Source organism: Rattus norvegicus, chromosome 10 (genome assembly GCF_036323735.1).
Source record: "Rattus norvegicus strain BN/NHsdMcwi chromosome 10, GRCr8, whole genome shotgun sequence".
NCBI lineage: Eukaryota > Metazoa > Chordata > Mammalia > Rodentia > Muridae > Rattus > Rattus norvegicus.
In genome coordinates, this window is record NC_086028.1 from 69,630,475 (window position 1) to 69,655,132 (window position 24,658).

Genomic DNA, 24,658 nt, shown 5'->3' on the forward strand with positions numbered 1-24,658 from the left:
AGCATTTTTCCCTACCTTCAAACCCTAAATATCTCTGGAATTAACTATACCACATTTCAGGAAGTAATAATTGAGACTGATAGTCAAGATGACCTTGAATAATGTCTTTCAAGTGGAGGGTCAGACATGTATGAAGCTGAACTAATTTTGTATGTTGATTCCAGAGACTAATCTCTGCCCAAGTCCCTAGGCGAATGGTCCAAAGGGCTAATCCCATCCAAGCATTTTAACCACAGGCATTTTATTCCCTTCTGTGTTGTTAGACTTATATCAGCCCCCTTTCAAAGTCTCTGAAAGGAAGAAAAGAAGCAAAATTTTGAAAATTGAACTGAGGTTTCAAGCCCTGTGATAAACATCTCACTATGTTATTCTCACGCACTAAAGCCTTCAGCAGCTTGCATTTCCTTTCTGACTCAAATCTTAATCCCAGGTCTGACTTTGAACTCGCTGCACACCGTGGCCCCCTCACCAGTCCATTCTCTTTCATTTCCAGTCCTCAACATGCATCTCTAACCTAGTTAAATGGATTCCCTATGCATGTAAAAATGCGTTAACACATCCTTTACTGTTCTTTTAGATTGTTGTGTCTTGTTGTTTTAAGATATTCTCCCTATATATCAGATGGCATTGAATGCCTAAGTAACCCAGGATGGTTCTAACTCACAGTCCTCTTGCCTCAGCCTCCAGAGTGCTGGCATTATAGATGTATCAACCCATTGAGCCTAATGTTCTTTAAAAAGGAATAAAACAAAACAAAACTTATGTGTGTTTTTACATGCCACATATGTATTGTGTATGCAGAGGCCAGAAGATACTTCTGGTGCTGGAGTTAAAATCCAATTGTGAACCACTCCATGTGAGTTCTGGACACTGCACTCAGGTCCTCAGGAAGAGCAGCAGGCACTCACTCTTAAGTGCTAAGCCATTTCTCCAGTTCCAACATTCCATTTTTTTTTTTTTTTTGATTCATTTTTTCGGAGCTGGGGACCGAACCCAGGGCCTTGCGCTTCCTAGGTAAGCGCTCTACCACTGAGCTAAATCCCCAGCCCCCCAACATTCCATTTTTAATTCATCTTATAAACTTGCTATTTGGGGAAGGCATATTCTGAGACAGTTTCATGTTGACCTGGCTGACCTTAAACTCAACATGCAGCTGAGGCTGACCTTAGACTCATAATCCTGCCTATACCTCACCAGTGCTTGGGTTATAGGCACATGCCACAGTACATGGCATAATTTGGTTTGATTTTTTTTTTTTTTTTTCTTTTCAGACAGGTCTTACTGTGTAGCCCTGGTTGTCCTGGAACTCACTGTAGAGACTAGGCTAGCTCGAGCTCACAGAGCTCTGCCTGCTTCTGCCTCCAGACCACTGGGACTAAAGGAGTGCTGATGCTGCTCCCTCCGCCGCCTCCTCCTCCTCCTCTGCCTTGTCTTCCTCTTCCCCTTCCTCCCCTTTCTCCTTTTCCTCCTCTTCCTCCTCCTACTCTTCTTTAAACTTTTTTGTTGATTCTTTGTGAATTTCACATCGTGTGCCCCAATTGAAGTCATCTCCCAGTCCCTCCATACCTGCCCTTCACCCTCTTCCCTAAAAGAAAATTAAAAATAGCGCATAATTTTATGAAGTCTTGATGGGGAAGCTGTGGGGTGTCGCAGTGTGTCCCACAGCGCACCTCTTCGCCCACACAGCTTTACTTGCGAGCACTCATTGCTGAGTCATTGGTCTGGTTCAGGGACCCTGGCTTCTGCTATGCATCAACACTAGATCCTTGCCTGACATCTTGGAGATCCTGCATTTCGTCCTGCGTCATTAGATTCTGCAGCGTTGGTTCTGTAGGACTGTCCCCTTGACAAGCTTCAGCAGCTCATAGATTGGGTAGATGTTGGGTTAGGCTGACGCAGAGCCCTGGATCTGGGCCTGTGTGCTGGCTGAGTTAGTCTGCCTGCCAGTTCTCCTGAACCCAGCTGCCTGGGCCAGCTCTACCTCAGTGTAAGTGTTAGGACTTAGGTGCCAGTGAGACACTAAGCCTCCCAAGTTCATTTTAAAGAACAATACATAGATCCACATGTTCTGTGTTTCAAAAAGACGCATAGTGGAAGAGCACCTATTAATTTGTTTCTTGGAATCCAGTGTCTTTCCCTATAGCCAATCCATATTACTGGTTTCTTTAAGCATATATATGTGATGTTTATCTCTTACCTTCTGCTTTTGTCTCATAAATAATAGTAATATAATAATAATAATAATAATAGTTTGTTTTTTCTTTTGACTTGGTTTTTCAAGACAGGGTTTCTCTGTATGCCCTTTGTCACTTTGAAGACCAGCCTGGTCTTTAACTGCAGAACCCTGCTTCTGCCTCCCTGGTGCTCAGATTAAAGGTGTGTACCTCCACACCCAGCTTTCTCCTGCTCTTTTTAAACCTAATTTTATTCTTTTTTTTTTAAGATTTAAAAAAATTATAATTTAATAATTAAATTAAGATTTAATTAAAATTTAAATTTTAATTAAAATATAATCTCATTACCCCTTTCTCTTTTCTCCATTTAGCTCCTCCCATGTTCTTTCCCTCCAACCCCTTCCACACCATCTCAGATTCTTGGCCTCTTTCTTTAGTTCTGGTGCATATTTGTGCATAAATACAGCCCACCATGCCCATTAGTTAACTCTTCTCACTTGGCTTGTTTTCACTTAATAATGTCATTTAGTGTTTCTTATCACTATGTGAAAAGCTTCTTTTTTAATGACTGTAATATTTTGTATGGATTTGAGAAGATACTTAACATGACTGATCTTGGGGAAATGCAATTCAGGAACTCCGTGAATTATCACCTCAGTCTCATGCCTGCCATCAAGAACTGCACAATAACAAGTTTTGACAAGGATATGGAGAGATTGGGATCCCCGTGCCCTGTTGGGGGGAATGTAAAACAATGCAGCCCTTATGGTAGACAGTATTAAAATTCTTCAGAAAATTGAGAATCAAATTGCTATAGTGGTCCAGCTATAGTAGTTCTGTATATACCAAAAGAGGTAAAAGCTGACTCTCAGAGAGATGCATACATTTTCATGGCAGTGCTGTTCATAGTCACTGCACAGTAGGAAAAGCTATACATCCATGATGAATAGGGTAAACAGTGGTGGGTATATAAACATCACAGGATATATTATCAAACCTTAAAGAGGAAGGACATTCTAGCACATGCTAAAACACAGAGGAACTTTGAGGTTTGGACTAAGTGAAATAATCCAGTCACCAAAAAATAAATAAATAAATAAATAAATAAATAAATAAATAAAATAAACTATGATTTTAGTGTCAAAAGGTATCATGAATAATCAAATTCATAAAAACAGAACATGCTAGGTCCTAGGAAGACATTTATATAAATGTAGTCACTGTTTAACAGAGTGCTACCTTTTGCTAAGTAAAAATGTTCTAAACAGTTGAACAGTGGTGTGACTTAGACTATATACTACTATACATATAAAAATTGTTATGTCCTTGTATGGCTTCCATTGGCTTGGACCTGAGTGGGCTTTGAGGGAATAAAGAAAAGACAAACACAGACAGATAGAAGTATCTGGACTCGGGTGAACTGGGCTCTGGATGATGAAACCGCAGCATCCCGGGAGCTCAGTGTGTTTGTTATATACAGTTGAACAGAAAGGAGGGCTTGTTGCATACAGCTGAATGAGGAGCGGGCTTAGTACACGCGGATAAACAGGGAAGCAGGATTTATGGTACGCAGCTGGGTCAAGGAGAGATGCGGGCTTAGGTAATCTTGGCAGCACGGTATCTATTGGGAACTATCTTCAGGCTGCGAATGTCTGAGGAAAAAGCTGTGGTGGAAGTTCTGCACACACTGCCAACATTTGCACCAGGACCTAGAGAGAAAAAGAAGGCTTTTCAGTTTCTCTGAGCTTCACCCATTGAAGGCTCTGCCATTTTCCCACGAGTGTGAGGCTTTAGGTCCTTGGCATTTCTGTGTTCATGTCAGCAGCACTCACTCACTCAGAGCTCCACACACTCGGGCCTCCTTCATTCCACACAGTAAGTTGTATGTTTTGTGTATCTTACCACGATTAAATGTAGAAAAGAAATTTCAGTATTGTTTTCATAATTAACATGATCAATCCTTTACAAACAATCATTTAGGTTTTTCCTCTTCTTACTATTTCAGGAAATACCACAATCAATAATCTTTGAGATTTCTTTATAACCTATTAGAACTCTATAGAAATAAGTATGTCATATATTGTCATTCTTTCAGGGGTCAAGTCCTTCCTGCTCACACACTTCTGAACACAGTAGATGTTGAACTTATCTATGAAGGAATCAAATATGTACTTAAGGTATGCATTCCCCACCAAAGTCTACACCTTAGTTTCTATCTTCTCTTCTCTTTTTAAAACTAGTTTTCTTAGGTTGAGAGACTGAGAAAAATTCACTTTGTTTACGGATTGGAATATTACAGCCATCATTTTGTCAGCCTCAGGAATCAATCAGTATTTAGCAATTCTATGAAAATCTATCCAGTTATTTCTCACTGTGACATACTTCCAAAAGTATGGAGAGGCAGGGGAGAGCTGGAACAGAGAAAAGCAGCCGACGCTCTCTGTTTGCTCGCAGCAGGACAGGTGCACTAGCATTACCACTCTGGCTGACAGACGACCTAGCCTGTCCTGTAAATGCTCCAGCTGGATGGGAGGCAGTGCTGGGAAGGGATCACGGCTTGGCTTTCTGGCTCTCGTTTACTTCAGGTGACTCGGCAGTCTCCCAACTCCTACGTGGTGATAATGAACGGCTCGTGTGTGGAAGTGGACGTGCACCGGCTGAGTGATGGTGGACTGCTCTTGTCCTACGATGGCAGCAGTTACACCACATACATGAAGGAGGAGGTAGACAGGTGAGTGATGAGGCGCAGTTGTTTGCTGTTGGATTAACTCTTCCTCTTACTACTCATTAGCTCCTGGGATTTTTCACAGGTTGTTTGTTTTTGTTCGTTTTTATTTTTGGCATACTCATTTTTCAATTAAAAACAAAAACGCTTATATACTTAAACAATTTAAAGCTTTACATACCTAAAATTTTAGAGTGCAAACATGTTTGTAATTGTAAACATGTCTCAAACTGGGTATTAGACTCTGTGCCTCAAGTTTCAGCTACGCAGGTGGAAGTAGGAGGCTGAGGGAAGGGCTCACCTGACCCGAGGAGTTTAAGGCCAGCACATACAACTTAGTGAGATTCCATCTCCACTCCAGTGTGGTGGACAATGAGAAGTAATTCCCCCTTGAAATAAACGATCACAATTGATAGCGTCTTGTGTATTTATTAGAATTTCATGAATGAATGTAAGAATTCATAAAGGTACATACTATTTTTCCTTTAAATACATCCAGAAATAAATATCTGTTAAAACTATTTGTGCTTTTTCTTTAAATCAATATTTATTTACTCTATGTGTGCCTGAGTATTATATGTACATGCACTGTGCATGTGCAGGAGCCAGCAGCGATCAGAAGCAGGAGTTGGATCTCTTGGGACTGGAGTTGCAGGTAGTTGTGAGCCACCATGTGAGTTCTGGAAATTGAGCTCCAGTCCTCTGCAAGAGCAGCAAGTTTCTTATCCACGAGCCATCTCCCCTCCCCACCACCTTCAGTCTCATAGCTCACATCTTGCTTTGTGTAGGTGACCTTGAACTTCTTTCTGAACTTCTTGCTCCCACCACCTGAGTGCTGAGGTCATATCACACACCACACCTGATTTACATGGTACTGGGGATTAAACCCAGAGCTTCATACATGCCAGACAAGCACTGGACCAACTGCAGTACATTCTCAGCTCCCTCTCTGCATACCTCCCCATCTCTTTCTCACACACATAGTGTATCACACCAGCCATACTGCTGTGAGAATTGAATGAACCAATCACTTGAAGTGCTTAAAACTTTGCCTACAGCATAGTTATTGTTCCAGGAATGTTAGTTATAGCTGAGCTTGGTATTTCATGCCTGTAACTAAGCATTTAGTAGGCTGAAGAGGACCGAGGCCAGACTGGACTACATTGTGAGGTCCTCTCAGAGAGAGAAAAATAGGAAAAAGAAAAGGAGGGAGGGGGTTTGGGGATTTAGCTCAGTGGTAGAACGCTTGCCAGCAAGCGCAAGGCCCTGGGTTCTGTCCCCAGCTCCGAAAAAAAAAAAAAAAGGAAAGAAAAGAAAAGGAAAAAAAAAAAAGAAAAGGAGGGAGGGGATATTAGTTATATTATCATTATCTTTGTATTTTTCTATAAATATTCTTTTTTAATGGATATAGTATATTCCATGATATGACTATATCATAATTTATTCATTCCAATTTTTGACTGAAGATTGGTACTAAAATAAGGGCCAGCAAGATAGCTAGATGGATAAGGCCCTTGCTGCCAAGCCTGACATCTGAGTTTGGTCCCTGAGAACTCACACGGTAGAAGAACAGTATCCTCTCCTACAAGTTGTCGTCTGACCTACATAACTGCATGTGCCCACACATAGTACAATCACATAAATGAAATAAATAAAAATGTAATGTAAAAGTTATTAACAAAGATGCAGTGAATGCCTTTTTACATGTCTGCATTGTATGTATGATAACATTTTCTGTGTGGCTTTTGTTTTGTTGTTTTTAAGACTGACCTTTTCTCTCATTTTTTTATAACCTGAGTGCTTTATTGGATTGCCTGCTCTACTTATCTCCTAGATACCGAATCACAATTGGCAATAAAACCTGTGTGTTTGAGAAGGAAAATGACCCGTCTGTAATGCGCTCCCCGTCTGCTGGGAAGTTAATCCAGTATATTGTGGAAGATGGAGGCCATGTGTTTGCTGGCCAGTGCTATGCAGAGATTGAGGTCAGGGTGGGGAATGGCTGTTGGGTCATGGGAGGGAATGTAGGTTGATGGGAGTAGACTCGGATCGAAAGTAACAGAAAGATCATCAGTTCATTTCATGTGAATTGTGCAATTTAAGACTTTAAAAACAATAAAAAATATCACTATTTTTCCTTTGACAGTGAAGAAGTTTGAGCTTTAACAATTATAGTAGCAGTAGTCCTAAGTGACAGGTGTCATGCTGACTGTTGGCTGCACAGAGAACATATGATAGGTAGAGTGGGAGCATAGCAGGAGTGTAATGAAGGGTGAAGTTTAACAACAGAAGGTCACCGAATCCTACCTGAGAGAGGGTGTGGGGTAAGGAAAGGTGTCCCACAAGAAGAGACAAGACAGAAAGCTAGACAGACGAGGATGAGCAGGAGACAGTGTTTAACCTCACCCCGAGGTACAGAAGCAGGACAGTGTGCTGTGTGAGAACTGACTGAGGATAGATTAAAGTTTGATGTGAGGGCAGGTAAAGGTGCTTGCTATGGAAGGAAATGGAAGTCTTCAAGGAACCTAGGCTAAGACTGTCCAGAAGCCCATGTGCAATCACTGACGGGTTTTACATGGACAAAATGAATGAGATTTAGTTTCTAGGGTGATGGTTTGGGGACTGTATCAGAGGTAAATGCCATGAAGGAACATCTCGTGGTAGATTTTAAAAAGTACTCTAGACCTGAAATGGGGAGAGCCTCTCGCAAAGACACTGCAAGAGAAAATGTTTCTGAGACATTTAGAAGGTGAACTTATTGGGCTGGTGGTAAGTGAAGGAAAAGTGTGGGAAATGTATGTGCTGTCATTAGGATAGATAGTTTATCACTTCTAATATATTTTATATTTATATATATGTACATAATACATATATGTACATATACATACACACACATATATATATACACACACATATATATTTATGGAAGGGATAAATTCACAAATAGCAGCAAAATGTATTTAAAAGTTAGAAAAGCGGTAGGCACATGGTAGGCAGGAGGGTCAGGAGTTCAGGGTCATCCTCAGTTACAAAGCAAGCTTTGGGCTAAACGATCCATGAGAACAGACAAAAACCTAAAACCAATACAGGAAGTAATCAGTATCTGTTATTAACCTGTAGATATACTTCTGGGAAATTTACCAATTGCCTTAGTATTTCACTGGAGATTTTGATAGATTCCCATTTGGGGTGTTAAATTGTTTTCCAACTGAGATGATGGGGGAAACTGGCCTTTAAACTGTTCATGTCCTTAAAGGGAGGTCAGGCTCTAACTTACATCTTCATTACAGGTAATGAAGATGGTAATGACTTTGACAGCTGTAGAATCTGGCTGCATCCATTATGTCAAGCGACCTGGAGCAGCACTTGACCCAGGCTGTGTGATAGCCAAAATGCAGCTGGACAATCCCAGTAAAGTTCAACAGGTACGGAGGAGGGCACTAAAAACTGCTCTAAGGGTGAAGAACATGGTAGCTTGGAGAAGCTTGGTTTGCCGGTTCCTTGACCTTTCCCATCCTTTGCCTCCGTCCCTCATATTTTGCATCTGTGTGAGGGTGCGTGTGTGCTATCTGCATGTATGTGTGTCTGAGGAGGACGTGTGAGTGTGTGCATGTGCTATCTGCATGTATGTGTGTCTGAGGAGGACATGTGTGAGAGTGTGTGTATGTGCTATCTGCATGTATGTGTGTCTGAGGAGGACATGTGTGAGAGTCTGTGTATGTGCTATCTGCATGTATGTGTGTCTGAGAAGGACATGTGTGAGAGTCTGTGTATGTGCTATCTGCATGTATGTGTGTCTGAGGAGGACGTGTGTGAGTGTGTGGGTGTATGTGTGTGTGTGTGTGTGTGTGTGTGTATTTGTTTGTGTGCTGTCTGCATGTATGTGTGACAGAGGAGGGCATTAGGTGTCCTGCTTTATCATGCTCTGCCCTGTTCCCTGGAGGCAGGGTTTTCTTGTTGAGCCTGGAGCTAGGCTGGCCTCCAGCAATTCCTAGCAGTCCTGCTTCTCACCCCCCCTCCCCCCACAAGCACAGTGCTGTAGGGGGACCCTGGGGTTCCTAGGCATCTGAATTCAGGAGCTAATGCTCCTGAGCAAGTGCTTTTATCCACTGAGCCATCTCCCCAGGCCCGGTCCTTCCTTTGTTTCCATTTTGAATTCCTGCTCTTCCTACCTTTTATCTCCCAGAGTTTTGGGATTACAAGTATGTACCACCATGGTTAGCTTCTTGTTAGCATTTTCTTAATCATTTTTTTGTTCCTCCCAATTTTATGCCTTATATTTGTGCCTACAGTATTGTGGAACTGAAGCTTGCACTAGCCAATATAAAGCTAAGATTCTGTCTTTTTCTCATAGTGTTTCTTCCACCGACTTTTCTCCAGATAGTTGTGTGTCACAAAGGGATGTCTCAGTTTTGAATTGCAGTGGTATTTGTGCCCAGGGTAGTAGGTAATGACCGATCGTGTCTTGTGATCACAGGCTGAGCTTCACACGGGCAGTCTGCCCCAGATCCAGAGCACAGCTCTCCGAGGCGAAAAGCTCCATCGAGTTTTCCACTATGTCCTGGATAACCTGGTCAATGTGATGAATGGATACTGCCTTCCAGACCCTTTCTTCAGCAGCAAGGTATGAACCACTCCCTTGGGGAGGGGATGAACAAATGTCATTCTCCACAGGAGTTTTCAGTCTCGGGAGGAATTTTTTTTTAAGATTGATTCTCCCACTCCTCTTTCTGATGCTGGGGATCAAACCCAGGGCCTTAAGCAAGTGTGCTATGCGATCACTGTACCACTGAGTTATACCCTCGGCTCATGGAGAATTTTTTTAGGAGGAAAAGTTATCTGACCAGTTATCTTCCCATCTTTCTTTGTTGGCCTTGAAGTTTGATTTTTGAGACAGGGTTTCTCTATGTAGCCCTGGCTATCTTGAAACTCACTACTATGTAGACAAGGCTGTCCTCAAACTCAAAGAGACCTGACTGCCTCTGCCCTGCAAGGGCCAGGATTAAAGGCATGCACCACCAGGCCTGACTGGACTTGACATTTTAAATCCTTGCTTCTTAATTTTGTCATTTACTTGGGGTTATTCCTTTGAACTACAAACCGGGTAGTATTTGGTGTTTAGGCTGTAGTTTTACAGTAAGCACCAGGGGCTGGAGAAATGGGCTAACATGGGCTACAGCACTTGTTCCTCTTGAAAAGGATGGGCTCCCAGCATGGTGGGTCATACCATGTGTAACCCTGAGGCACTCATGTGGTACACGTTCACGTAAAATGAGTAAATTAGAAGGCAGCACCAGCACTCTAGTGCAGGAGATTCAGGGATCTGATTTCATTTGGGGACTTGTGTTGCCTTTGTATCCCATTTGATTATTTCTTTCTCTGCAGGTAAAGGACTGGGTAGAACGGTTAATGAAGACTCTGAGAGACCCCTCCCTGCCTCTTCTAGAATTGCAGGATATCATGACCAGTGTCTCTGGCCGGATCCCCCTCAACGTGGAGAAGTCTATTAAGAAGGAAATGGCTCAGTATGCTAGCAACATCACATCGGTCCTGTGTCAGTTTCCCAGCCAGCAGGTATTTATGGGGTAACACTGTCATCATTTTCCACTGGCGGCGACTAAAGTTCATGCTCTAGGAGGCCTCTCTGTTTGGCTACTCCTTACTGTCTGTGATTTTACCATTGTAAGCATTGAATCCTTCATAAACCTGCCTCAGGATATGAGTCACTATGTGGGAACTGTAAAATATCTCACACTATGAGGAAAGTGCTGTGAGTGATATTCCATATCACTGTGCTTTCAGGGAGAGTCCCCAGTTAGACATGCTTCTGTAAGATTGACAACCAGGACATCATAATGTGTTTGTCTGACACTTCCCGACCACCTCAGCAGCATCCTTGCCCTTTGCCTGCGATGCATGGTTACATGGGGAATAAAGGTGGACAAGTAAGGGACCAGGAGTGAGGTGTGGGCTTTGACCTTAGACAGCTTCTTGCCCATCACATTCTGGCCAAATTTAGTTCTGTGATGTGGTCCTTAGTCTGTCTGGGAAGGGATGAAAAACATTAGAAATTGCTTGCTTCTTTAGCAACTGTCTAAACTTGTACTAATTTACTAGTACTGAGAGCATGTTAGAGACAGGTATTGTCATGTTGTAACCAAGGAGACTCTTGGTAGTGGTGCTGATGCAGAGGAGTGAGCACTGGGTCCCCTTGGCAGGAGTGGCTTCATTCTTCTTATTTCTTTTGCCTTAGATTGCCAACATCCTAGATAGTCATGCAGCTACACTGAACCGGAAATCGGAGCGGGAAGTCTTCTTCATGAACACCCAGAGCATTGTCCAGCTGGTGCAGAGGTAGTCCCGTGGGCCCCCAGACTCTGACACTTTCTTTCCTTTACTTGGGCGTAAAGATTTACTTGATCTGACTTTCAGAGAGAAGAAAGTACTTTATCTCTCAGAAAGTGCATTACTTCTTAGATCTGTGACTGAACTCATTCATTATTTCTGCTGTTTTTATAATGTTCTGTCAGTTATTATGGCCCCCAAATTCTGTCGTTTTCTTTTTATTTGCTGTTTTGATGAAGATCCTAGTTTTTCTTCTAGTGTAGACTCCAACATGATATTTATTCTTTATATTTTATGGATCTAGGTATTTAACTAAAAAGCTATCTAGAAAATTTTCAACTTTAAGATACTTAAACCTTTTCAAAAGTCCCTTAGCCATTTCAAGCGTGATGATAACTTCTGCTCAGCATAGGAGCTAAGTCAGGCTGTGTCAGATCTCGGTATGGAGTTGGGTGGTATGGTGGTGGGTGCTAGTTTTACTTTCCTTTATAAAAGTTTTCCTCTGTGCTGAAGTTACTTTTCAGTTTATAATTGAAATTAATAATTTTCAACCTGAAAATATAGGCTATAGGTCTGCCCTGTATTCAGAGGGAAAGCAGTTCAGGGGACAAGCTCGAGAGTAAATGTGGCCTCTGGGTTCATTTCATGGTGTTGCCCTGTCATGATTCACAGGTACCGAAGTGGCATCCGTGGCCACATGAAGGCTGTGGTGATGGATCTGCTCCGGCAGTACCTGCGGGTGGAGACACAGTTTCAGAATGGTACGTTCATCTGGCGGATGTCTAAGGACGTTGTAGTTCTGAATAAAATACCATGTAAGAGCTAAGGCAGTTGGTGCTTTACCAGCACTTCCCAAAAGCAAGCTTTTCCTTCTCTCACTAATCCCCTTAAAAACTAAAAGTTCCATACTTTACCAGCATGAATGAGGAAGAATACTGACAAAACATAGCGTGTGAGCTGGAACTTCAGTGTGCTTCTGAGGAAGGTTTGAGATAATTGTTCTTGGAGTGATTGGCATTCTCTGTTGACATCTTCTTGGCTGTGTGTAGTCAGAGTTAGTTGAGTCATGACCAACTTGGAATTGAAATTCCCTGCCTGAAGAGCTTGCCTCTCGGCAGCTAATCCAAGGCTTGAACCACAGGCATATGAGAAGCTCAAAATCTCCCCCTGCTTTTTACTGTGCCACTTAGGTGGAATTTATCCCTAGCTTTCTCTGAAGAGCTTCACTAAATGATGGATACTCTTTAAAAGTGAAATACCTTGGTTACGATTTTAAAGCTGCATAGTGCCATGTATGGCATCCCTACCACAAGATGGCAGTGTAACACCAGAAAATTGAAATAGCACCTAAAATTATCTCTTCTGTTCACTTTTGCATCATTTAAAAGATGTCTCCACTCTCCATGGAGTTAAATTCCACAAGTAGATGTTAACAGGCTTTTTTAAAAGCCAGGTTGATGAATTTAGGGGCAGTCAATGATGTAATTTATCATGTTCTTGTAAATAAGAACGAATGAACAGGGTCATTGTCTCAAGATATTGGGAAATTGGACAAAATTCAGTGTAGAATGACGTGACATTTTTCCTGTTTATGTATCAGTCCCCACTTCTTTCCATGGTCCGGGGGTAAAAATCAATAAGCTGCATCCTTACCCTGTGTTAAGCAGACCCACAGCCATTTCATGTGATGCGTCATACGTAGTGGCAAAATGTTCAAAGCATCCACTTTAGGACAAAGGCTCTGGTGTCACTGTGTCCACACAGCATCGTGCTGGGAGTCCTTGCTATTACAGTAAGTTAAGAAAACGATTTAAGAAATTCTTCAGCAAGACAGCTTTCTGCTGAAATCCCAAGACTTGGGAGGTGGAGACAGAGGAGTATCAGGGTTCAAAGCCAGCCTTGGCTGCATGAGACCCTGTCTCAAAAAAGTAAAATGGCTTGAGGACTCGTGAGCACTTAGGTGTCTACTTAGAAGGCTCAAAGAACTCCCAGACTTATTACTAAATTATTTAAAACTAAACAAAATTTCTAAGTACAAATGTCAAACATGCAGGGTTTAGTGGTGAGTGCCTTAATTTGGGAGACAGAGGCAGGCTTTGACTCAAAGAAAAAAAATCAAACATAAAATTTATTTGCAGCGGGGGTTGGGGGGTGGGGAATGGGGAAAGTAAGTGGCTCCTCTAGACTAGAGCACTTGGCTATCATGCCCGAGGTCCTGGGTTCAGTCCTCAACTGAACTTCAGAAAAGGTTTCTTTTTAAAACTTATTGCTTATTTATTTAGAGACAGGGTCTCATTCTATAGCCCTGCCTACCTGCTACTCGCTATGTAAGACCAGCCTGGCCTTCTGCTTTTGCTTCCCAACTGTTGGGATTCAAGGCATGTGCTACTAGGTCACACCAGAAAAGAGTTCTTTATAGTAAGTAATTGTTTAGAAAACGAAAATCTCAATTAAAACCCATGAAATACAAAGGCAAAAATACAACGAAAGTGTGCAGTCCTCTCTGGAGGAGATTCTAATGAATAAACAGTGGTAAAGACTACCTAGGTCAACGTCAACAGCAGACACTATTTGTTACAAAGCCACCGGCTCTCCCTGAATTCACTTGTCAGTTGTTGACATTCCAGTAAGTACCTTTCAGGGATCTTCCCAAAATCTGTCAAGCTAATTCTGACATTTAAACAAAATTCTGGCAATAGCCAAGATATTTTAAAATAGGTGTAGTTGCAATCCTAGCACTCAGAAGACAGAGGCAGGACAATTGCTGTTCATTCACGATCAGACTGGATTCTACAGCAAGCCGTAGTGAGATCCTGTTTCAAACAATAACAAAATGTACTTCTGAAGAAATGGAAGTCGGAAAGTATTTGCTGGATGAGATACCAAGCTTTACTATGAAGCCATATTAGCTAAACAGCTGTGACATTTGTGGAAGGACAGTTATAGACGAAAGAAACACATGACCCAGAAGCAGACCCATACGCACGTGATTCATTTCCTAATACAGCAGGCACTGTGATCATGAGGAAAAGGGTAAGCATCAGTAACAATACCAAGACAGTGAGCCCGTCAGCCCTGTCTCATTAGATGCTCGGAATCCATTTCAGGTGAAGGAAAGACTTAAATGTTTATCAAAAACACAAAAGGATGAAATTTAAGATATCCTTAAAACCTCAGGATCGAGAGGAGTTAATCGTACTACCAACAGGAAGTGCATAGTATAAAGGAAACAACTGATACTTCTGTCTGTTCAGGAACTTCTGTTCATCCCGTGTACTGCTAAGAAATCAAGAACCCAGGCCATAAAGAGCTATTTATAGCATTTACACCTACGACGGGAGTAGTACTAGTGTGTAAAAGACAATCGAATAGAGACATGGACAAAAGAGAGAAAAAGGTGTTTCACAGAAGAGAAAGCACAAATTATCCATAAACTTCAAGAAGATGCTTGGTCCCATTACCAATTACAGAAGTCACGGGTTTTACAATCACATTATGATCTTCTACCACCTCTTGGGGGAGTGCAAATGGCATGCGTGACTGCCTCAGAAAACTGCCTATCCATATCTAGTGCATCTTTGATGATGCTGCATTTCTATTTATGCTCTTTAGCCTAGTAATCTTCCTCTGAAATATAAGGTCTGTGTTGTGTCACTAGTGGTCATAGTAGAAAAAAAAATAAAAGAAAGCAGAGGGAGTACCTCTAAATATATACAAATAGAATGGCTTTTTTATTCTAGGATATTCCTACAGTGGAATATTATATAGCGCTGAAAATAGGTGATTCCTAGGAACACCTATAAACAAATGAATCAATACGTAGTTCTTCTGTTTTTTAAATCAAGTCCCAAACCAGGAAATAGCAAGTGATAAACATAAAGAGAACGAAAGACTCATTATAAATTCAGCTTAGTAATAATTTCTTTAGAATACAAGTAGCAAGCCACTTGGGAGACAGAGGCAGGACGATTGCCAAATTCAAGGCCAGCATTGGACCAAATACTGAGAAATGCCTGTTTTAAAGAGAGGGTGTGGCGACTGGAGAGATGGCACAACAGTAAGAGTATTAACTTAGGGTTCACAGCCATCTGCAGCTCTAGAGCATCCCAGCCTCTGCTCTCCATGCTGGGCTTCTGCATGCATGCAGTGGGCGCAGAAGTACATACAATAAAATTAAATCAGTATGCTTTTTTTCTTTCCTGGCTTTTCAAGACAGGGTTTCTCCGTGTAGCCCTGGCTGTCCTGGTACTGGCTCTGTAGACCAGGCTGCTCTTTAACTCATAGAGATCTGCCTGCCTCTGCTCCCATGTGCTGGGATTAAAGCCACATGCCACCACTGCCTGGCGAAAGTAATATTCTTTTAAAATATCTCTCTCTCTCTCTCTCTCTCTCTCTCTCTCTCTCTCTCTCCCCCCCTCCCTCCCTCCCTCTCTCTCTTTCCCTCTCTCTCAAGCTGAGCTTGGTAGTGTATACTTGTAATCTCAGGACTTGGGAGGCTGAAGCAGGAGGTTCTTTTTTTTTTTTTTTTTTTTAAGATTTATTTATTTATTATATATAAGTACACTGTAGCTGTTTTCATCCATACCAGAAGAGGACATCAGATCCCATAACAGATGGTTGTGAGCCACCATGTGGTTGCTGGGAATTGAACTCAGGACCTCTGGAAGAGCAGTCGGGTGCTCTTAACCGCTGAGCCATCTCTCCAGCCCGAAGCAGGAGGTTCTTGATAATTTTTTTTAATATAAAAATTGAAATGGCATATATGTATCATTTCAAGTTTTAGTATGTATTTTATTATATGTAAGCATATATATTATTTATAAGGTTCTTTTGTTCCTGGGCTGGAGAAATACCTTATAAAAAAAACAAGTGTTTAAAAAGAAAAATAAAATGTGGAGAGTTGGCCCAGAGGTTAAGCATACTGGTTCCTCTTCAAGAGAAGCTGGGTTCAATTCTGAGCACTCCTTCGGTGAGCAGCTCACAGTCATTTGTGACTCCAGTTTCCCAAGATCTGCTGCCCTCTTCTGGCCTCCGATGGTACTGTATGCATGTGGTGTACAAACACATGCAGTCAACACCCATATGCATAAAATAATTTGATAAAAATTTATTTTTATTTTATAAAGTAAATGATGTGTGTTTGAATGTATACATGCCCCATACCTGAGGAGGTCAGAAGAGGGCATCCAATTCCCCCTGGAATTGGAGTTGACAATTGGTTGTGATCTGCCATTTAGGTGCTAGAAATCAAATCCAGGTCATCTAGAAGAGCAGACAGTGGCCTTAACCACTGGGCAATCGTCCCTCCTCTTTTCTGTCACAGTTAATAGTTACTTTTTTTTTTTTTAAAGATTTATTTATTTATTATATATAAGTACACTGTAGCTCTCTTCAGACACACCAGAAGAGGGCATCGGATCTCTTTACAGATGGTTGTGAGCCATCATGTGGTTGCTGGGAATTGAACTCATGACCTCTGGAAGAGCAGTCGGGTGCTCTTAACCGCTGAGCCATCTCTCCAGCCCCCAATAGTTACTTTTAAAGTGACTATTTGTTATTCTTTTGTTTTTGTTACTGTGTCCCTCACCTCAGGTAAATATGTTTGTTTTATTTCCCCTGCTCTTAATAATTACTGTTGCCCTGATGGATTTCTTTCACCATTGCAAAGCTGAGTCTCAGTGGGAGGAAATTGCTGCAGCAGTTCTGGAGATTGAACATGCTAGCCGACTGCTCGACCATTCAGCAACATCTCTAGCCTAAGGGCTACCACTTTTTAAACATTTCCCATTTTATCAAAATTGGATCTTTTATTACATTGGCTGTTTTCTAGCTAGTATATTTTAGTGTTTTCCAAACATACTAGTTTCATTTTGAAAAATACTATTTATGTTAATTTCTGATATTTAAAACAGATAAGTCAGGGTTGCCCTGGTCAAATGTTATTCTAGGAAAATACAGTGATGTATTTTAAACTTCACTGTTTTAGTTTGTAGTTTAACATAGAATCTGAATGGAGTGATAATCCTTTTATATTTTTGCAATTTGTAAATAAAATTCTGGACCACAACAATGTAAGCACTAGTTTTCCTTTCTTGGAAATTTAATTTGTAGCCAATCTACTTTGTAAAGACCCATGTTTCGCTTACAGTAATCGTAGATGTGCAGCGGAGTGTCAGTTTGTCTCTGCTGCAGAAGGTTGTCCTGCCCAGCATTAACCTGCCTCTGGCGCTCTACAGAAGGCCGCAAGCACCAGAGCTGCACTTCTGCAACCTGAGCACATGCAAGGCTCCCCTTCATGTATGCCATGGTTTGGATTTGGAATTCCTGGGCTTTGCTTCCTTTTTCCTGGAGTTACAGTGGAAATATTGATTCCCAATATAGCAGACTCACTTATGAACATTGATAAGTATAATTTCTTAGCTTAAACAGTGCTTGTTACTTAGGGTGGATGTGAAACCAGGTACTCAAGCTGGAGTAGACCTCAAAGGTTGTCAGGATTCACAGTTTCAATTTAGTTGTTAATTCATTGTATGTGTGTGGCCTACGTGTATGTATGTTCCTGTGTGTGAGTATGTGTACCTGTATAGGTGTGAGGACAACTGCTGGTCAGAAATGACATTCACTTGTTTTGCTCACTGGCCTGGAGCTCACCAATCAGATTAAATGGGCTCTGGGAATTGAAACCTGCACCACCATGGTGGGCAGACCAGGAACTGATGATTGCAAGGCAAACACTGTACCTGTTGCGCCCTTGACTGTGAGTTTTAAGGAGCAGAACCTTCTCTTTGAAGGAAATTATTCCAGGAGAACAAATAAGACCATGAAAGGAAAAAAGTGGGATGGGAGTCACACCTGCCCCACCTGTATTTTAAAATTGCATCCCATTCCCTTTTAATTTTTTAAATAAAATCAAGACCTAGAGAGTCAAGTGACTGTCTTAGTGAATTGGAAGTAAGGCTCAACCTTGAACTCAGGTTTATACTTGGGTTCTCATGATCCCTGGTCTAAATCCCTCTAAAAAATTCTTAAGGTGTTTCTTCTGTTTATCAACTGTGTACAGGCATTAAGAAACAGCCAGTTAGCATGTAAGCATGAGACTTCACGTGTACATGGTGAGGACGTTTTCTTTACCACTTGTAGGCCACTACGACAAATGTGTATTCGCCCTTCGGGAAGAGAACAAAAGTGACATGAACACCGTACTGAACTACATCTTCTCCCACGCCCAGGTCACCAAGAAGAATCTCCTGGTGACAATGCTTATTGTGAGTATCCAGTTTGTGTGTGTGTGTGTGTGTGTGTGTGTGTGTGTGTGTGTGTGTCTGTCTGTCTGTCTGTCTGTCTGTCTGTCTGTCTGTTTCAGAAGGAAGGCTACTATCTTATAACGATGGTAAACGAGCTTGGGCTGCAGATTAGCAGTTGCTGGACCTGACCCTGTGGCTGACAGGAAGGGACTGTTGGGCATAGAATGTGTACAGGAACTTAGTTTTCTTGGCTGCTCTTAGAAGTGCCTGGCCCTTTCCTGTGTCTGTTGTCAACATGATGGTAGCTCTCAAAAGCAGTTTCCTCTCACCAGTGTGCAGCTCCATGTTAACTCTTGCGTATACCCAGCAATGCAAGCACTGGCTTTCATGTCAGAAACTTAATAAAATGGGGAGATTTAGTACTGTTCCTCTCCCTCCAAAACAATGTAATGTAATGTAACAGAATTGAATGTATCTGGCATCTTCCTTGATTTACAGGAAGATCTATGCTCTTGTTGCACTGACCCTGTTCTGACTAATACACGAATTAGTAGGAAATGGGAGGAAGAGTGAAACCAGCTCTTGTGAGCTGGGCTGAGCTGTGTCTAATGCTGGAGGGAGTGTGCAGAGAGGAGAGTTTTCATGTTAATTTCAAGTTCTCCACTCCTAGTTCTTCCTGGTGAAGCTAGTGTTCTGGGTCTGAGAACAATGGACTGCTCTTCAAGGCCGCTCTCCACCATCCCGAGAGGCGTAGTGCTGCACAGTAGCCTTGCCTGAGACTGAAGTTCTCGCTAGCTCCCTTTCCCAGCCCTTTGGAGATGACTCTCGGTACTCTGAAGTCCATCATTTCTTCATATAGGGGAAAATCCCATATAAAACTTGACTGCCATTTTTATATAATACCCCAAAATGAAAGGAGTCGGCCTCCCGTATGTCTCTGGTTGACGCATTACCACTCCTTCAGCCATCTGCCTCGCTGGTTGGCTCTCTTGGCTATAACATTTTATAGGTAGCCTCTTTAAGAAACGTGTCATTAGAGGGAGAGTTCATTACTTTTGCTGCCCTGGAGTGGCTGCCTGGTGAGGAACCAGGTCTTTGGGAAGGGTGGAAGTGTTGGCACAGAGTACTGTTTTAACTTTCCCACGAGACAGCTTTCTGCAAAGAGTTCTGTCATCTATAGCTATTGCTGTTTATTTCCCTCAGAAATCCTACTTTCTTTTTCAAATTTTAATGCAAGGATTATTAATTCTCACTTTGAGGAAGTGAACACTTTCTGGCAGAAAGGGGTAATGATTAGAAGGCAGAAGGATCTGCCAGTGCGAACCAAAATGGGGCTGGAATTTGCCTTTATAGGAAGCTAATTATGGCAAATTTTTCATCTTATTATGATTACCTTTTTAAGAACTTAACAGTTTTCTGCACTAAAAATAGACCAAAGCCCAGAATCCTTGGAGCAGCAGAAGAGTAATGGTCGTCCAGGACTGTCGCTAGGTTTCTTAAATTCTAATTTGTAAGATATAGGGGCTCGGCTCGCTCCTTTTGCGGAGTGATTGTAAGTAACGCTTGCCTTAAGAATCTCATTATTGGAACACGGAGCCATATTTCCTCTGAGAATTCTGGAGTAGCTTTGAGCCGGGGCTGTTCATTTCTCAAGTAATCACGCTGGTGTGATGGAGAGAGAAAATGGCAGCTGTTCGGAGCTCAGGCCTTCAATTTTCTTCAGAGTCCAGTCACTCAAGTGTGTAATTACACGGGGGTGCTGCAGAGGCGTTGGGCCCTGTCAGAGAACTGGTTTGAGGCTTTGCTTGCTGCTTTTGCCAGTCAGGACAGGCAGAAGCCAATGGGACCCTGACTTGCTGCTGCTTTTACCCCCACCTTGTCATCCTGATTATTTCTTACCTGCATAGATTGTGGCCCAACTTTCTTCCTGGCAGGCTGAGCTCTGGAGAAACAAACGGGCTCTCGGTGTCTGCTTTGGATGGCTAGCGTGGAGGCGGCGGGGTACACTGGCAGTTGGAGTTACCCGTTTTCTTTATTTTAGTATCTTCGCTTATTGTTTTCCTCTAAAAGAAAAACAAAAGACAAAACAAGAATCAGTGAGCACAATAGTATTTATAGTCTTGTATATCACTAATTTATTTTCAAATATTTATTCCAGATATTTCCAATTTATCTCGAGGATTTTGGAGTTAAGGAATTAATTGATATGACTGAGTCAGGGCCAGCTAGCAGTGACATAGATAAGGGAAAGGTTCAGATGGTGCCCCTTTTCAATCTAGTATTTCTGAATACCAGGAATATTTTCCTTTTTGATTGCGACCAGCTGCTCCCCTCCCCCACATGTGCATTAATGAGAGTTGCCTGTAAGAGGCATCTGAGTGGTTAGGATTCCTCTCTGCAGGTATCACTGTCTTTTACTGATGTCACTGGGACATGGTAGCATTTCAATTCCCCCAGCTTGTATTCTCTTCTGGTCACCTTTCTTTGCTTACCTTGGTCTCCTGATTGATGGTTATGTGCCCAGCATTCCAATCTCTGCTTCCTACAAGTAGGAATGTTGATGGTGTACTTTGCTGAGCTAGATGATGACTTCTGGGCCTCTGAACCTAAAGGAAGGAGTCAAGAAAATCAAGTTGCTCCAGTGGAGAGGTGCTGTGGTCCTCTGCAGTTGTTAACATATGTTGCATTGTGGTAACTGCTCCAGGGACTGCTAAGCAAATTTCTGTTGAGTAGACTTCTCCACTGCTTTGCTTTTATCCACATGAACATGGTTTTACAAGTCATGCTGTGTGTGATTTGCTTCAGACACAGCATATAAAATGCAGACCAGTTTCTTTCCTTCCTTCTTTAATCATGGGTACATGTAATCTGTCTAGTATATAAGTAAAAAGAAAAAGCTTTCTCAGAAGGTCATTTAATAAATGTTCATTTTTATTTCTGTTCTAATAGAACATCTGAACAAAAAGCAACTTAGGGTACGAAGAGTTTATTTTAGCTTTCAAGTCCAGGCCAAATTCCATTATCGTGGAGAAGTAAAGGCAGGAACTTGCTAGTCACATCGCATCTAGTCAAGAGCAGAGAGAAATACATGTATTGCTCTCTTGCTTGCCTGTGCTCAGCTTGATTTCACCCCTTTTCCACAGTTCAGGACACTCTGCCTAGGAAATGGTGCCACCCACCATAGGCTTGATCTTCCCACATTAACTAACCTCAGACAGTTCCCCAGAGTTAGGCCATAGGCAAGCCCTGTGTGGACAAGCCCTTGTTGAGACACTCTTGCTAGGAGACTCTAGGTTGTGTCAAATTGACGTTTTAAGCTAATAGTCACACTGAATAAAGGTGCTTTTGGCAATTGATTGATAAACTTACGGCATCTTTGTCGGGAGGAAGCCTTACTCAGCTGAATGATAAGTAGTAACTGTCTATATCCAAAGTTTTATTCCTTCTGTTTTGAATTGGCTTTCTTAGAGCACCTAATGCTTAACATGCTAACATCATATTGGACACTTTGGGCTTTCTGTCAACTAGTTATGTACTTTGGCTCTGGATTGCTATTTCCAGCATGTTTATTCTATTTCTGCAACTCTAAATATTCCTTAGAATATTTTATTCTCTAGGATGAGAATAAAAACAAGAAATAACTCTTACCATCTTGACCATCGATGACCAGTAGTTTTCCCTTTGGTTTGCAGATTTCTGCAGATGATTTAGAGTTAACTGATAGGTTATTTAAATGAATTTTACTTTTTCTGTTGGTTTTAGGGTTTCTTTTTGTGTTGTTTTGTTGTTTTGGAAACAGATCTGCTGACATGGTTGCCCTCTAATGGCATTATCACAAAAATTAACAAGATCGGGATGGTAATCTTGGACTGTCCAGTTGCCCACAGAGAGCTTAGAATGTGTCTGGCATCCTGCTGCGTGTGGCGCTTAGCCTGAATGGTTCTTAAGAACACTGATTGCTTCTTTTAGGGTCTCAACACTGTCTGGACCAAGGCCAAACAAATGCTGATATTTTTTTCTACACATAATTTATTGTTGCTAATCTTTTTTCCAAGTCTTAATGGTGATAATGGAAAAAATACCGTTTGTGGGGCTGGGGGCCCTCAGTAGTTAGGAGCACTTGTTGCTCTTCTACAGGACCCAGGCTCAGGTGACCACATATCAACTTACAACCGTCTGTAGCCACAATATTGAAAAACTTGTAAGTTAAGAAGAATGAATGCAAATAGAGTTCCATCCAAACTATATTTGATTTTGGCCTCTGAGGAAGTCTGGGTTTTATGCTGTGTTATGGAGAGCCCAGGAAGGCTGTCCACCTGTAGTTGTGAAAGAATAATTACTTCATCCTCCCTGAATCTCCACATTCTCTCTCGGCCCACCCCATCAGATGCTGTTTTCCCATCTTCTGTTCTTTTTTCTTTTTATAGGTTAGAAGATGGTTTGTAGTTAAGCAAGAGGATAACTTTGTTTTTCCTTGAGTTAAGGCTTAGTTGCTTTCAAAGGGCTTATTCACTATCAAAAACTTTTGCAAATCAGAGAGGCGACTGGCTTTATTTCAGCACATTGGCTTTTGGGGCTATTGGACCTTAGTCTAGTCATTTGCAAAGTTCATGAATTGTTATTTTCCCCAGAACACGTCTATGTTTTAAGATATTTTAGTGGCCTGTTCTGATGATTGAAGTAAATTCCCCAGACAGGAATGTGTTTATGCATTATAGGATGTTAGGAAAGGGAAAGGGTTGGGATAGGGAAACTTATTTTGGTCTTTCTATCTGCTTGTAGCATCTGTTTTTTGCCTCTGTCTTTTTATGGTCTCGTCTCTCCTTGTTCCTTGGTCACAGAGTTAGTTTCTCGTCTTTGTTTATGCCTAGGATGGGTGGGTTAAGACTTTTAGTAGTCATCTGTGTGTTCAACAGAATCCTGAACTTATTTTTACTTCAATGTCAGCTTTTATTTACTCAGCTGGATAAAAACAATACTTTTACTTCCTTAAATATAAATTATGGGTTTTGTGACTATGGACAATTGAAGTAAACCACTGATTGGTTTGTGGTACAAGAATCTAATGTTAGAAATCATTTTCTCATATGATCCTGAGGTGCCTTCTTCCTAACATAGTGGTGTTGAATAGTCCAAAAGTATTTGGCTTGTGACGTGAAAAGTTTTAGGGATTTTGGAAAAGGTTTTTGGGCAATGCATGTCTATTTCAAAGGTCAGAAGCCCGTTGTTATTGTTGGTGGTGGTGGTGATGGTGGTGATGGTAGTGGTGGTGGTGGTGGCGATATGGCATGGTTTAGTTTTGGCTTTTGTGAGTCAGTGAGTATTTTTGCCTACATGCATGCCTAATATTCTTGGAGTCCAAAGAAGGTGTCAGATTCCCTAGAAACTGGAGTTAAAGATGGTTGTGAACCACATGGGTGCTAAAAACTAAAGTTGGGTGTTCTGCAAGAGCTTCAAGCACACTTACTAGTCCCATGCTTTCACTTCTGTGATGAAGGCCTGCACAGGGACAAAGAGAGTAGGTAAGAATGGTACAGAAATTCTTCCAGAAATGGCTCGTGGACAAGAGAAGGGGAAAGGAGACTGAAGAGCTGCCAACAGTGCTGAAATGTAGCTCAGTGGCAGAGTTATTTCCTTTCCCTCTCTCACGTTCCCTCACCAGAGTTCTTTGTGATATAAGTTTATGTGTTCCTTTTCTCATTAACACTTAGGATCAGTTGTGTGGCCGGGACCCTACACTTACTGATGAGCTGCTAAACATCCTCACAGAGCTAACTCAGCTCAGCAAAACCACCAACGCCAAAGTGGCACTGCGGGCTCGCCAGGTAAGAACATCTTGTTGGTCATCTTGAAAGAGTGATATTTTTCTTAGTTTTGGCAGTTCTAGACACAGTGCACTTCACAGAGATCTCGCAGTGTTTTCATGTGATTATTTAAAGACAAAGGACGTGGTTAATGTTGGATTTCTCACATACAGAATACTGGTATCATTCCTTGACTTCTCCGCAGCTCTCACTATAGTCATAAACCAGGGTCAGGTGGAGGAAAGGAGACCAAGGGAAGGAAATGAAATCAGTATTTTTTACTTCCCAAAGGGAGCTTAGAAACAGATGAAAAGGTCTAAGTATATAGAAAACAATCAAGTGTGGAAAGCAGAAAGATAATGACAT

At 41.7% G+C, this 24,658-nt stretch overlaps 1 protein-coding gene across 9 annotated transcripts in view; it reads left to right on the forward strand.

Annotated features, from left to right (window-relative positions):
- Window positions 1-24,658, forward strand: part of Acaca (acetyl-CoA carboxylase alpha) — a 262,262-nt gene that overhangs the window by 118,848 nt on the left and 118,756 nt on the right. For all 9 annotated transcript variants that reach the window (XM_039086752.2, XM_039086753.2, XM_039086758.2 and 6 more), the window contains 10 exons: window positions 4,270-4,351; window positions 4,760-4,905; window positions 6,734-6,884; window positions 8,190-8,324; window positions 9,377-9,523; window positions 10,285-10,473; window positions 11,153-11,253; window positions 11,917-12,005; window positions 18,385-18,509; window positions 24,200-24,313. In XM_039086752.2, coding sequence (XP_038942680.1) covers window positions 4,270-4,351; window positions 4,760-4,905; window positions 6,734-6,884; window positions 8,190-8,324; window positions 9,377-9,523; window positions 10,285-10,473; window positions 11,153-11,253; window positions 11,917-12,005; window positions 18,385-18,509; window positions 24,200-24,313 — 1,279 coding nt within the window. The remainder of the gene's footprint in view (window positions 1-4,269; window positions 4,352-4,759; window positions 4,906-6,733; window positions 6,885-8,189; window positions 8,325-9,376; window positions 9,524-10,284; window positions 10,474-11,152; window positions 11,254-11,916; window positions 12,006-18,384; window positions 18,510-24,199; window positions 24,314-24,658) is intronic.